This window comes from Parasteatoda tepidariorum, chromosome 10 (genome assembly GCF_043381705.1).
Source record: "Parasteatoda tepidariorum isolate YZ-2023 chromosome 10, CAS_Ptep_4.0, whole genome shotgun sequence".
NCBI lineage: Eukaryota > Metazoa > Arthropoda > Arachnida > Araneae > Theridiidae > Parasteatoda > Parasteatoda tepidariorum.
In genome coordinates, this window is record NC_092213.1 from 82,573,877 (window position 1) to 82,588,430 (window position 14,554).

The 14,554-nt window shown below is 33.3% G+C and overlaps 1 protein-coding gene across 1 annotated transcript; it reads right to left on the minus strand.

Annotated features, from left to right (window-relative positions):
- Positions 1-1,049: 1,049 nt before the first annotated feature.
- LOC107455033 (monocarboxylate transporter 5) lies at positions 1,050-11,364 on the minus strand. The gene is made up of 5 exons (XM_016072434.3): positions 11,122-11,364; positions 7,411-7,634; positions 4,665-4,808; positions 3,374-4,528; positions 1,050-1,752 (listed from the first exon to the last, which is right to left on the minus strand). The coding sequence occupies exons 2-5, from the start codon at positions 7,601-7,603 to the stop codon at positions 1,619-1,621; spliced, it is 1,626 nt and encodes a 541-aa protein (XP_015927920.2). The 5' UTR covers positions 7,604-7,634; positions 11,122-11,364; the 3' UTR covers positions 1,050-1,618.
- Positions 11,365-14,554: the final 3,190 nt, after the last annotated feature.

Consider the following 14,554-nt stretch of genomic DNA (forward strand, 5'->3'; position numbering starts at 1 on the left):
AATTTAATGCTGCCCAGAATTAACTATATTTTTATTTCATATCCGCCTTTGAACAGCCGACCCAATTTTTCGGGTTTACAACTACTTATGTTCAACTCCGTAACCCTGTCATTTTGAACCCATTTCTGAAGACAAGGGAACACCTGGATCATGTATTGGGAGAAATTTGCTTTCGTGGAGTGCTCTTTGATGGAACTTAACCGCATTTGCGTTACATGGAGAAGAAGACTACGAGAACCTCCCAAGGTTAACCTGACGGTAAGGAGACTCTAACCCATGATCCGTCTATCACTGAAGATATTTCACGTCAGTACTGTGGTCGGTGCAACCCGGATGCGAAATTCGCATCGATCAGCCATCGCTGGGATTCGAACCCGGTTCACCTCATTGGATGGTAAACCCTCTGTCCAGGAGCCATCACGGCTCAGAATTAACTATAGTACCAAACCTTTCACAAAGCAGACGGAAAGGTTTACAACATAAAAAGTCATTAAATATCGCTTACTTTTTCTTGTTGTAAGAAGCCCAATCTTATTGAAAATTTTAAACAGTTATCAACAATCAATTTTATATTCAACTTTCTTACATGTCGAGAAATTGAGTTGACGGGCAAACGTACATGTCAAGAAAGTGAACTGTCCATCAAAAGTACTATGAGCGAAAAAAAAAATAATATCAAAACCCTCCTGAATAACGTCAACTCATTCCTATTGGTTCGAATGGAGGATCTTAATTAATTTGAACAGACAATATTTTTAATTATGAAATCAGATACAAAAACCTTCTTTCTCAGAATAAACAAAAAAAATTTTTTGAGTAATTCGGATAGCTGACCTCCAAAATATAAAGCAAAATACGGTAGTCGCAATATGGGAAATGTGGGTCCATTAGTTGGGCTAGGAGAGTGTTCCAAAGCTTGAACCAGTTAATTTCAATTTTTGCGTATTAAGTCAAATCTCACGAACAATTTAAGAAAATCAAAAAAAAAAAAATATTGCACACAATTATAAAATTTGTTTACCTAAAGAGAATTATAAGCAGAAAACGACTTTTTAGTAAATATTTATTATTTATTAAATAACAGTCTAAAAAAATTTAATTGAAAGGTATATTTTTTTACATCTTTGTGGAGAAAGTAATTTTGCATGGTAAAATACAAATTTTAACGAATTCGGTCTAATAGTTCCTGAAAAAAAAATAATCGAATTTTAAGAATACGTCTTCTTGAAAATCTTTCACGTGCAGCTTCAATTAAGCACAATTATCACATTATTTTCAAATTATTCTTCATGATTTACGACTGAAGTATATGGCAAAAAAAGAGATCCAATGAATAAGTTTAAGATTTTTTTTTTCTATCTAAATTGATGAGCAATCAGGAATCACTTCTCTTACTGTCGAAAGCTGAACAAAAACAATCTATCAGACGGTGCAGAGTTTCGGTAACATAGTCGCTGGAGCACAAGTTGTTTCAAAAGTGAAGTGAAGAGCTGAAACACAAGTTAGCTTGTTCCATAAAATTGCTCGACAGAAACATGATTCTTGTTGTCAAACTGGCACTGAAAACGTGCCGATCTGGAAAGTAGTTGTCGAACTGTCATACACACTTCTTGTTTCATCATGTTTTGGTTGACTGCTTCTTATTATTCACGCATTTTAAAATACAGATTTGGCTTAAGCATGCAAAAAAGGAAGCTAAAGCGAGAGTGAGATACACACCAGTATAAGAACCTCTCTCATCTCGAAAAAAACCTGAAAAAAAAGAAAATATAATTGATTATTATCAGGATAACGGTAGGGTACGTGGACCAATGGACTGCTTGGTGACGACGACGAAACAGTCACGTGCAAGTAATTAAAATGAATGTCACGACGCACATTTAAATTTTATATATTATTTTTACGAGTCACTTTAATTTTATATTCAGATATGTTATTTTTTGTTCAACAACAAAAATCTGGAGGCAACTCTCCCCTATCAGCAAAATAACTTGGGTCCAATAATCGCGAATCTTGTCTAAATGAGCGTTTAAGGGGCCGTTGTTTTCCGATACTGGCCCAATGTAGAATTGTCAGATTCATCCAATATTTTATAGTCATTTTTTGGCCAGTATAAGCTCTATATAGAATTGTCAGATTCATCCAATATTTTATAGTCATTATTTGGCCAATATATGCCCTATATTAGTTGTATAAATAGGACCAATATTTAAAAATCCAGGCATCCCAATATAGGTCCTTCGGTGCATGTTCTTACAGGACCAATATTGAGCCAAACTGGGGCAAAGGTAAAATTGTTGCTAGGGTTTTAATGCATTGATGATGGCAGTTGGCGTAAGAATTTGCTTTATTTACGGGGTAAGGAATTTCTCAAATTTAAGATGAATTTTAGAATTTTTTTGCGTTACATATGCCTTAATACCGTGGAATGATATACTCAAAGGTTTATGAGCAGTGATTGTGTATTTTTTTTCTTGCATATTTGGTAGTTAGTGGGCCTATAAGTTTTTAATTTTTTTTTAATTTCATTTTTTTTTTACGATATTTAGGTAAACTTAACTGAAAAGATTAGGAACCTCTGATCTAAACGACTCGCTGTACCATTCATAAATAAAAATGGCCCTTTCATCATTTCAAATTTCATTTGGTGCATTCCTTCATTTGGTTCGTCATTCAGGTGCATTTCCGTGGACTGCATAATGACCTGCATGGTACATTTTTCTACTAGTCTAACAATTATAAAATCTTGAACTAATTTTCAAATTTTAATTTTTTATATTCCTTCTTACTCGCTTGATATTTTTTCTACACTCGTTCGATATTTCAAGTCATTGCGCAACAAAACAAAATGTGTCGTTAAACGACCTAGCGGCTACTGTTACGATTTTTGAATATAGAGAGAAGTTTAAATTATTGTAATAAAGAGAGCTGATAGTGTTTTTCTTACCTATTAAGGGTGAAATGGCTAAGTCCAAAGGTGCAGCCAAGATAAACATTGATGCAAGAGCTGATGCCTGAATTTCCTTTTCTAAGGAGTCAGATACCACGGAAGGGTAGATCAACGACAACCCCGTCTGCGTCCACTGAAATACGAGAACCACCAGGGCAAGAAATATAATATTTGGTACACATGGCATAAGAGCCAAAGCTGTAGTTTGGCACAAAAACATTGTGATTGCAAATCCATTACTAGACAAAAGCTTCAAANAAAAACATCGCGAGATGGAGGTACGTTAAATAGAAGCCCGACTGCATATGTGTATAAAATGTACCGTTGAACACTTATAACGGCAGCGGCAACGGATACTATTTTTGAATATAGAAAAGAAGTTTAAATTATTGTAATAAAGAGAGCTGATAGTGTTTTTCTTACCTATTAAGGGTGAAATGGCTAAATCCAAAGGTGCAGCCAAGATAAACATCGATGCAAGAGCTGATGCCTGAATTTCCTTTTCTAAGGAGTCAGATACCACGGAAGGGTAGATCAACGACAACCCCGTCTGCGTCCACTGAAATACGAGAACCACCAGGGCAAGAAATATAATATTTGGTACACATGGCATAAGAGCCAAAGCTGTAGTTTGGCACAAAAACATTGTGATTGCAAATCCATTACTAGACAAAAGCTTCAAATCCGCTAACCAGCCAAGTACCAAACAGCCCACAAACTCAACACATGTTGAGTAGATCACTACGTATTTAGAATGTATTGGATTAATACCGACGTCTATTGCGTAATCAACAAGAAGCGTAAAGAATGCCGGTAATACGAAATAACGCATTCCATTGCTGATTAAAATCAACCAGAAAATTGGATGGGTAAACAAAATTTTCATCAATTTGTTTGTGTGAAGCTTCTGTGTGGGTGCAACAACAGAATCAGTTGTGAAGCACTTCGTCGAACTTTCAGTTTTCGTACGTATAGATTTCATATTATGATCGTATTTGGCTTCGTTATTCTTAGAATCAAGAGGGATATCAATCCATTGGTTAGATTTATTTCTATTTATTTCAAATGCGTCTATGCCATGGGCTCTGTAGGATATTGCTTTGACTTGCAGTTCAGTATCATTGCAAACTGTTTTGAAGTTTCCGGGATAAATGCTGCTAATGCAGTCTTTTGAACCATTTTTCTGTGTATGAAAGTCGTTTTGATGGGCAGTTTGTATTGAGTCCACGCAGTTTACAATCTCTTCGTTTCTTCTATGACCGTTCGTATTCTCATTAACTTTATCGTATTCTCTAGAAACATTCGCACTCTCGTTCGCATAAGGTTTTATTCGTTTACCTGGTTTATTTAATAGTATTAAAAGGGCTGCTGGAGTAGCGTGCATTGTTGCGCCAGCAAGAAGTAAGAAAGCACCCGAAAGACCAAAACTGTCCACTAAAAAATCGAGGTATGGAGAAAAGCAGCAGATCCCAAGGACAGCTCCAGCATTTGTCACTCCCAACGCTTTGGATAAATCATTCTTAAAATGTTCCATTGTAATTGAATTGAGAAGAAGAATTTCAAAAGCGAATCCAAATCCTGTAAAAAAATAATTAAAGTATTAATCCATAATGATTTTTTTCAACTAAAATATACTAATATCTATTTCTGATGGTTAAAAAGATTCATCGTTTGTAAAAATTACTTATACGATTATAATTGTTTAATATCATACCAAATATAATTCCCCACAGTACAGTTACTGTTTTCACATTTTCAGCAAAGAAACAAGCACCGATTGCTGTAGAGGATAAGATGCATCCAAACAGAATTGTTGAACGAAGACCTATTATATTGCCTATATAGGCAATTATAGGACCTATAAAAGAGCAAAGTATAAAAACAATAAATAGACTTTGTCAGTTTGCCATTCTGACAAAGTTAGGTTAAGAATTTAAAGGAATTTTTTTTAATGTAATAGTTAGGAAAATAAGTATAACTGAATGACAATGTCAACCTTCATCTATGAAAATGTACTTCAGCATAGAATCGAGTTAATATGCCTTATATACTAGTGAATTTAAATAGAATAATAGTAGTGGTAGTCACGCTACACTACTCCCCCACCAGAATTTTATTTGTAATAGAATTCACTGAGCCGATATCACTAGTTGATTTATTGCTGTTGTGTGAGTATCCGGGAGAGCTGTATTAAGATCACGGTCATGGTTGCTTCTGTGTTGCCATTAGCAGTCGAGTGTATACAGACCGATGGTATGTGCGATCGGGACTTAGTAGCAACAGCGTGACGAGGTCAATATCGCAGTCACATATAGCAAGCCAACTGTTCAATGTGGACCATCAATCGAAGGAAGCGTGTTCAAATCGAAGTGGGCGTGTCTGTCGAGGTAAAGTGTGTTCAGATCATGTCCGAGTCAACATTGTTATGTTATTAATGAGTCAGATAAAGTTTAGATGCAAAATTATTTATAAACTTGACATTTTATTAAATTAAAATAACATAATACCTGCAAGCCGAAGCTAATGAAGCGTCAGCGTTCAAGCAATCCCTGGACCGAGCTGTTGACTGGGGCAAGGAAAACCTCAACCCCCCAAGGGCAGTTGCTGTGCTTAAAAGCTTTGATTGAGAGGTGAATTATCTGCCATCTGCTGACAAGTTTTGATATTGCTACAAATTAATAAAAATTATTTTATCTGCTTATCTTCTGGGATGTTGCTGCATCACACTTGCATCGAAATTTCAAACGCTCAACTTTATGAACTTAGTTTAATAGTTTTCTGATCGAAATGTAAAATGTTTTGTTCAAGTTAACTTACTTTACTCAGTTTTGTTTATTTTAACAGCGTTGTCATTTTAACTTTTAATTGATTTCCAGATAATGATTCTTTTTTATTTAACTGTGCCCGAGAGAAGGTTGCTCGTTTCTGGCGTGCATTCTTGGCATCACTTGATGAATGTATTTTTCAGGAGCAGGTGACTCGTTGCTATACCATATTTTTCTGAATTTTCGGCCTCTGCTTTCCCGTCTGAAATTTTTAAGTACTTTAAGGATTTTAAAAAGAATAATTTTTAAGAAAAAAAAATGATATTTTAGTTTTTCTCATCTTTTATTTCCTAAGTTTAAAAATATAAGAATGATTTGAGACAAATAGGAGATGGCACGTGCCTGTTATCACTTTGGCGAACCCTTTATCGCCAGAGAAGTACATGTTAGGCAATGCTTAATTCCATCCACGAAGCTGACTCTCCCTTAATGGCGTTATTGGAGTAAAAGAAGTTTTATTTCTCGACATATTCCGAAGGAAGAATGAAGTTTTCCAATTTTTAAACCTCAATGTAGTAATCCTATGATGCATCTGCAGAAGAATCATAGCATTTCCCCAACCCTTCAGCTGATCTGAATGATATAAATAAATAAAGGAAAATCTAAAATGGGATATTTCCGTATCTGTCGCACCAACTGCAATCGCCAAGGTACCAAATAGAATTTAAACTTGCAAATTTTTAAAGAAAAAATGGAAATGAAAATTTTAAAAATTATGAGGATTAGTCCACCTTTACGCTCCTTTTGTGACATGACATAGCTCTAAAATTAAACTTGTTTTAACCTTGTTTTAAACTTGTTTTAATCTTGTCTCTGAAATTAAGCTTGTTTAACCTTAAATTGGCTTTAACCTTGGAATATTTGAATACTACTTTCTACTTTGCCTACTTTATTACCTAACTTTCTTTTTCCTTTATTTATCCTTTTTTTTTCGGTGTTTGTTTCTTATACATTTTAGATGTTTATGTAAAAATAAATTACCTAAATAAGCTGTGTCTCTAAACACTGGGATTTCAAACTATGAATTATATGACACATATTTTTGGAAATATTAATTAATTAAATAAATAAAACACGTTTCAAATCAAACTATACTGGCTTCGTAACTTGAACTGGAAGTATTGAGAAAAGTCTCTAAAATTGGGAAGAGGATCTAAGTTTTTTTTCTCTTTCATTTTCCATGACAGTCAGAACCCTGTATTAAAGGCCTGTAGAGCAATTTTTTGATAAAATATGCAGTCTGTGAATTTAATTTAAAGAATAAAAAATTCAAGTTTGTTTAATTTTGATAGTGTTCTGAAAAAGTCTTGCTATAACAAGTAATAAAACATGGTTAAAATAAATTTTTTTTTAATGGTCGCCACTTAGGATCTCAATTGCCTCAGAAATGACAGACTTGCTACTCTGCCTAAACCACAGGATTGGGGCAGCGTCGCCCACGTCATGCAACCACAAACCCGTTTATAGGACGGATTACGTTTACACAATCACACAGAAGAATAGACATAGAACACAGAGAGAAAGTTACATCCATGCCTACGGTGGGATTTGAACCCACAACCACTGGCCCTGTAGTCCAGTACAGCAACCACTAGACCAGCAAATTGAAATTTAAGAAATGGATAAAAAATTAACCTGATCCGTTTCTAATGGTGTAGAGCAGTGTGTATGGTAGAGATGCAGCTTCACGTGTAGTGTCGAATCTGCTCATAGTGTAGACCATCAACATTCCGGCCACTTCTGTCGGACCATATGTCATGAACTTAATAACACAACTGGCCAGCACTACCAGCCAACTTTGTTTGCTATCTGGACCGTATTCCTTCATCCTTCAAGATATACAAACCACTCTATTGTTTCTATAAGGAATAAAATCAGAAGCTGTTGGTGTAAACTTTTAAGTTATAAAGTTTTTTTTTTAACTAAAGTACTTTGACCGACCTAGAGTCTAAGCCAGCAGTCGGATGTCAATGAAACTTTATACATGTTACCACTAAAGCTTGAAAACAGTTAAAATGCATGTCACAGTTATACTTTACATTCAGTGTCACTGTGTGTATACACATACACACATGTACACTGCCACAGTTACATATAAAATAAAAATTACTAATTAAACCTTTATTTACTCTTAATTTCTTAACAGTTTATCCAATGCTTTATTTTCAAGTTAGTTTTCTTTAATTAAGGGAATTTTTAAAAAAATTTAAACGTAAATATAATGAATATTAATTTTGGTCTCGCAAAATTTCACTTTTATTTTGGAAATAAAATCTTAAATTTTTATGAAGCCCTTTCTTGGCGTTCAGCTGTCATTGCATCTCGTGCCTGATATTAAATTTCCTGTGACTTAAAAGAGCCGCAATTAAAAAAAAATTTAAAGCTCATTCCACTAAGGCACTTAAAAGATCATAACTGGCACCCTATGTTTCAGTAAAATTCAACATAAAGGTACGTACCTTCTATGCTACTTCCCATTCAATAATAGACTGGTTGCATTTTATTCCAAATTCTGTTTCCATTGATATTTTATTTAGAAAATCTATTTCATACTAGTGAGTTTCGATTATTTTGCATTCAAAATTTGGAATAGTAAAAATTACCAGAAGGTTCCGCCACCAGTTCGCTCTGCTCAGCAACCACCGTGGTTGCATCGCATTCAACAATATTTCTTTTCATAATAAGATTTTTCATAAAATATGTAATTACAATTATTTCAAGCACATTTTGTTAATATGTTAATTGTGCGAAATGTACGGAACAAATATTATTAAAATTCAAAAAAATGAACATAATGTTATTTATATATTTTTTATTATCTAAACAATCAAGCTTAATAAAAATGTAACTAATAAATAGAAAAACAAACTTTTGATAGGTAGATAGGTAGGTACTTTATTTGCGTCGCACTAGAGCTGCACGTTGGGCTATTGGCGACGGTCTGAGAAACATCCGAAGACATGCCATCGCAATTTTGATCCTCTGCAGAGGGGACGGCTCCCCTGCTTTAGTAGTCCTACGACCTGCGAGCGAAGTAGAGCACTTCATGGTAGAACAGTTTCACGAAAACCGATACAGCACGCTCTCGGTCCCTACGCAGGCCGATCAAGATAAGACTGATCCAAGTGGTCACCCACCCACTTACTGACAGCAGCCAATGATGCCTGACTTCGGTATCTTTACGATCAGTCCACTGCGGGAACAAACTTTTGGACTTTAATAATATGTTTACCGGACACACTATTTAGGTAAAAGGCAGAAAACACTTGATTCCGCACTTTAAAATCATCATAGTTAATCTGCAGATAAGCTAGGCCAGGGGTCCCCNTTTCAAGGCCCTGTTACAAAATCCTGATGATGCTGACCTCATTTTACATACTGAAGTACGTTGGCTCAGTAAAGGCAAAGTAATTGATAGATTTATACATTTAATTGAAGAAATAAAAAATTATCTTGCAGCCAAAAATAAAATATTTTTAGAGCTAAGCGATTCTCTTTGGCTAGCGGATTTATCTTTCGTAACAGACATAATGGAAAAACTAAATAATTTAAACTTGGAGCTGCAGGGAAAGGATAAACATGTAGCAAGAATGATAGGGGCTATAAACTCTTTCAGAACTAAGCTAGTTTTGTGGATATCACATTTGAAAACAAAGTCTCTTGCCCATTTTCCATACATGAAAAAAATGATAGGTGACAGTGAAATTGATTTATCAAAATTTGTCGTCAACCTCCAATTACTTCAAGATCAATTTGAAAAGCACTTTCAACATTTTAATAGCATCGAGCCTATGGTCACCTTTTTTGTAAATCCTTTTACCAACCAAATAAACGTAACCGAAATAACAACATACATTTCTTCAAGTGAGGCAAGAAGAAGTGGAGATAGAAATTTTGGATCTTCAGAATGATATTATCCTCAAAACTATTATATCAGATGAGAAATTCTGGAATATAGTTGACAGAAATAAATTTCTATTCTTAAAAAGAGCAGCATGTGAAATAAAGTCGTTTTTTGGTTCCACATACTTGTGTGAATCATTGTTTTCAACAATGAATATTATAAAATCAAAATATAGATCACGACTTACAAATGAACACCTTGACGATTGCTTGCGATCAGGAATTTCATCATATTCTCCCAATTATGAAGCTCTGGCCAGTGAAATGCAATGTCAAAGATGACATTGACTGTATTTATAAATAATTTTTATACTACAATTTTATTGTTTTGCAAACAATTTAGTAATCATTTATTTTCCAAAGGATATTAATACTAATTATATTTATATGATAAATTAATTTTTAAAATTAATTTTTTTGTGCATTATATGTAGTGTGTATTATTACCTATGTTTACCATACCAAATATAAATTTAGCTTGAAAAAACAAATGGTGCCCGCCATTGGACCGATATTCTGGTATTTGCTCTTAGGTACAAAAAGGTTGGGGACCCCTGAGCTAGGCAATGTGCGCAAATTAAAAAATAATTCATTTCAAATATATTTAATTGAAAAGAGATTTAATCAAAAGAAACTTTAAATTCAAAGAGATTTAAAATAAATTTAAAAAGATTTAAAGATTAGTCAACTGTATTTAAAGAATAACAATATATTAAAATTTATGAATAAAGAATGTGCAACAGTAAACAAAGTAATAAATGAGAAATAATTTTATTTATTACTGATATATCTAACGGTAATATTATATTACATGACAGATCAAATTGATTATAGTTTTTACCTCTCTTAAGCCTTTTCTATTTTTAAAAATTTCGATACATAATGTACAGATTAATAACCCAATCTCTTATTTTGTTTTCATCATATGTATTTATTTATTTTTCGTTATTTTTAATATTAAATTTGCGAGCTCATCGAATGAAGATCTCGAGAGAGATAAATTTTTCTACAATAATGGATAAATATTCCATATTTAAAGCAAAACAAATGGGAAAATTCCGCTTAAAAGTACTTAAAATTACAATAACTTTCTAACAAATTAGAAGAAACTCGTGTCAATAAGTTTATAAGTGAAAATTAACTTTTCAGCACATCAAATAACTTTGTAGTTGCATTCTTGTAGACTGCAGAGTGGTCTTCATGGTATTTTTTACTAAATATTTAACTGTTAATAATTCTTAAAGTAATTATAGAAAGCTAAATTTTTTTTGTTCACCCGTACTTCCTGTGCAATTTTCTACTTACTGTTTTACGTTACAATTTTAAGTTTCGAAGTCTTATCGTTTCTGCGCAACAAAACAAAACTTAACATTAAGTTAAATACCTAAACACCTAAAACAGGGGTGACACTAAAAAAAGTGAGAAAAACGAACAATCACTTACTTTTATTCAAATATTCATCCTCTTTTAATTTTTAAACATCACTTTTCTAAATTAAACCTCAACAGGAAAAATCCGATAAAATAAATTTTATCAAAAAAAAGAAAGAAACATTTTGAAATAGTCAACATAGTTATTTACAGCTTCTGAACTTTTAAGCCGGACTGCCAGTCTGCTGACAATGCGCCACAAGCTTTCAAGTTCAAGATAAGCCTTTCATTTTTTTCACAGAACTGCATAAATTTGTTAAAACATTGAAAAGATAAAATTTAATTATTTATTAAGTCCTCGGAATAGAATATATAGCCCCTAAAAACATGTGGACATAGGATGGGGGGGAAACAGTTTCTTATCAAATCTTATCACACCAGAAACTCCTGAAAAAAAGCAAGGATGCAATGCTACAGTGATCACAATTTACCATTAAGAAATGCACTCTTAATTATCATAATCTATTTTTACACCATCATAAATAAATCCCTTTCTTTCCTTTCAACTACGCAAAATTATTCATTTAAATTAAAATGCGTATATCGTCATTTTTTTTTACTCAAAAGGATAAAGATGAATAATACATACAAAATCAGTAACAGATAATTCGTATCTTTTATGAAATCTTATCCTGTTCCGAAAGCAACGGGTACTTTCAGCGACGGGATGACATCATAAGGTATGCAGCTAAAGGATCCAGTTAACAATTAAGACATAACATAACAAAAAAATTTTATTTTGACAAGACAGCGTAACAAGAACGCAAACGAAGCAAAATCGGATTCAGATTACAAATATGAATAAGAAGAATCAAATTAGAATTAGTAACAAGAATTGGAAATTAAACTTTATCACATTTTAAATCATTATTATTTATAATGCAAATAAATGAAATCAGTCGATTCTTCAGCCATTTTTCCTTCGCCTTTCATTTTCATTAATTGGGTATAATATGAAAAAAGCACAACTACTTCCACTTACTAGGAATAACATTTACCTTTTAGTTTAATTAATAAACTGAGGTCCCGCAGTGGACTGATCGTTAAGACACGGTTCCCAGCAGATCACCGAAGTCAAGCATCACTGGCTGCGGTCAGTGTGCGGGTGGGTGACCACTTGGATCAGCCTGCGTAGGGACCAAGGGTGTGCGGTATTGGTCCTCGTTAAACTGTGCTACCGTAAAGTGCTCGACTTCGCGCTCAGGTCGTCGGGCCACCGAAGCGGGGGTGCCATTCCCTCTGCAGAGGATCAAAATTGTGATGGCATGTCTTTGGATCATCCTCAGGGATGTTTCCCAGACCGTCGCCAATAGCCCATTGTGCAGCTCTAGTGCAACGTAAATTAACAACAACAACAACAATAAACTGAGTTTTAAATATGCTTACTAAATTCATAAACTTCGGTAAAACAACAATATAAATTATTTCCAAAGGAACTAGACTAATACAATTCCAACCTGGCGAGTAGCGACTTATAAACAAGACACTTCGTTTGATACTTTTACTTGTTGCTAGAAATCAGGTTCGCAGAAAATGCTGTTTACTGGTTAAATTTAGTAGGAATAACACGATCTGTGACGTAGGCTATAGTATACCCAAATGGGTATAATATGAAAAAAACGCAACTACTTCCACTTCGAAAAGTTTACTTGGAATAACATTTACCTTTTAGTTTAATTAATAAGCTGAGTTTTAAATATGTTTACTAAATTCATAAACTTAGATAAAACAACAAAATAAATTATTTCAAAAGGAACTAGATAAATTTCAACCTGCCGAGTAACGACTTATAACAACACACTTCTTTTAATGTTTACTTGTTGCTAGAAATAAGGTTCGCAGAAAATTCTGTTTACTAGTTAAATTTAGTAGGAATAACACGACCTGTGACGTAGGCTATAGTATACCCAATTAAAAGGACCTTTTTCTATTATTTACATTACAACTTTAATGCTTGGGTTAATTATTATGCTAAATCGAGTTTCAGATCAGATTTAATTGGATCCCTGCAAGCAACATTAAGCGTGTATCGAATCTGATTGGCTGACCCACGCGTGACATCAACAGCAAGTATCCAAATTTAGGATTGTGAAAGATAGCTGACTAGGTTACCATGCTTGGCGATACATCTTTGAAATATCTCTTATTTCCTCCTTATTGTAAAGTCTTCACTTAACAGCGAATTTTTTAATCTTTCTTTAGTAGGATTGAGAATTTGAGTTAAATATATATTTATGATTAAACTAAAGCTAATACCATTTTCATGGCATTAAAGCAAAGCACATTTTGCTTGAAACAATAATTATTGATAAATTTTCTCAGATACGTACAAGTTTTCTTTTATTTTTAAGCACATTTATTGACTTAAATAAAAAAAACTGTATTAATAAAAATACATTTTCTATTTTAGTAAACATAATTTTACTAAAATTAACTCGCTCTCGTGTTCTTGTCGATGAAATTCCCCACTCGAAATTTCGACCAATTTCTGGCAAGCTAGAGCAATCCAAACTGTGCTGAAGCAACAAGACTTCCTGAACGCTACCAGCTCAAATTAATGCGATATGTCTGTCAAAGAGAATATATTATCATTCAAAATGTCCATCACTTTCAGACTAACTAGAGTACTCACATAATAATTACATCTCTGTGCCTGGCCGAAATAAGAGTTTAAATTGCTTCCTCGCTTTTACAATAAGGATTACAGATGATAAAAATTTCGATGATTTTCCTTTTAACAGCTGTCTGACATGCTAGAGTGCTTATATTTTAACTGGACGTCTGTACTGAATGACATTTTTAGTTTCAATCATCTCCTAGCTACTATAAGTAAATTTCATAGTCACACATTATTTCTAGAAAGAATTTATTTTGACATTAACAAGCATAATTCATAACATCGAATGAAATATGCCGCCATTTGCAATTTTTGACCACTTTCCAAATAATTTAAGTGCTTAAATTTCAATTGGAGCTCTGTGGTTGGGGAGAATACATTCTGTAATGATGCAAGCAAAATTTATTACTAATGCATATTTCGACCACTCTCTCGTATAAAAAAAAAATAGAGAAAATGAAAAAATAACAAAATAAACAAACGAAAAAAATTGAGAACTAGGGTTTTAAAATGAACGAAAAATGAGTTATATCAGGTGATACTATTCAGCTTTATTGTTTTTTCGCGGCTGAAACCGGTTTGTACTAGTTTGCGTTCGTGTATGAATTGGTTAACATTGTAATGCAATACGTTCGAAATAAATTCAAATAGGAAGTATACGTGAAAAATCTCCTGAATAAAAACCCATGACATGTATGTTTAAATAAAAAAGAATTGCCTATAAACTCTTGCAAAACATGTCATTATTAAAACACTACAATGTGTCTTTTAATTTGGTCTAATTATTATAATATACTAATATAATACCTGATATAATAAATATTCTACA

Coding starts and splice junctions, on each gene's coding strand:
- LOC107455033 (XM_016072434.3), bottom strand. CDS start 7,603: ATGAAGGAATACGGTCCAGATAGCAAACAAAGTTGGCTGGTAGTGCTG. Junction 4,529..4,664: donor ACTGTGGGGAATTATATTTG/GTATGATATTAA, acceptor ATTTTTTTACAG/GATTTGGATTCGCTTTTGAA. Junction 1,753..3,373: donor AGCCATTTCACCCTTAATAG/GTAAGAAAAACA, acceptor CTTTTTTTTCAG/GTTTTTTTCGAGATGAGAGA.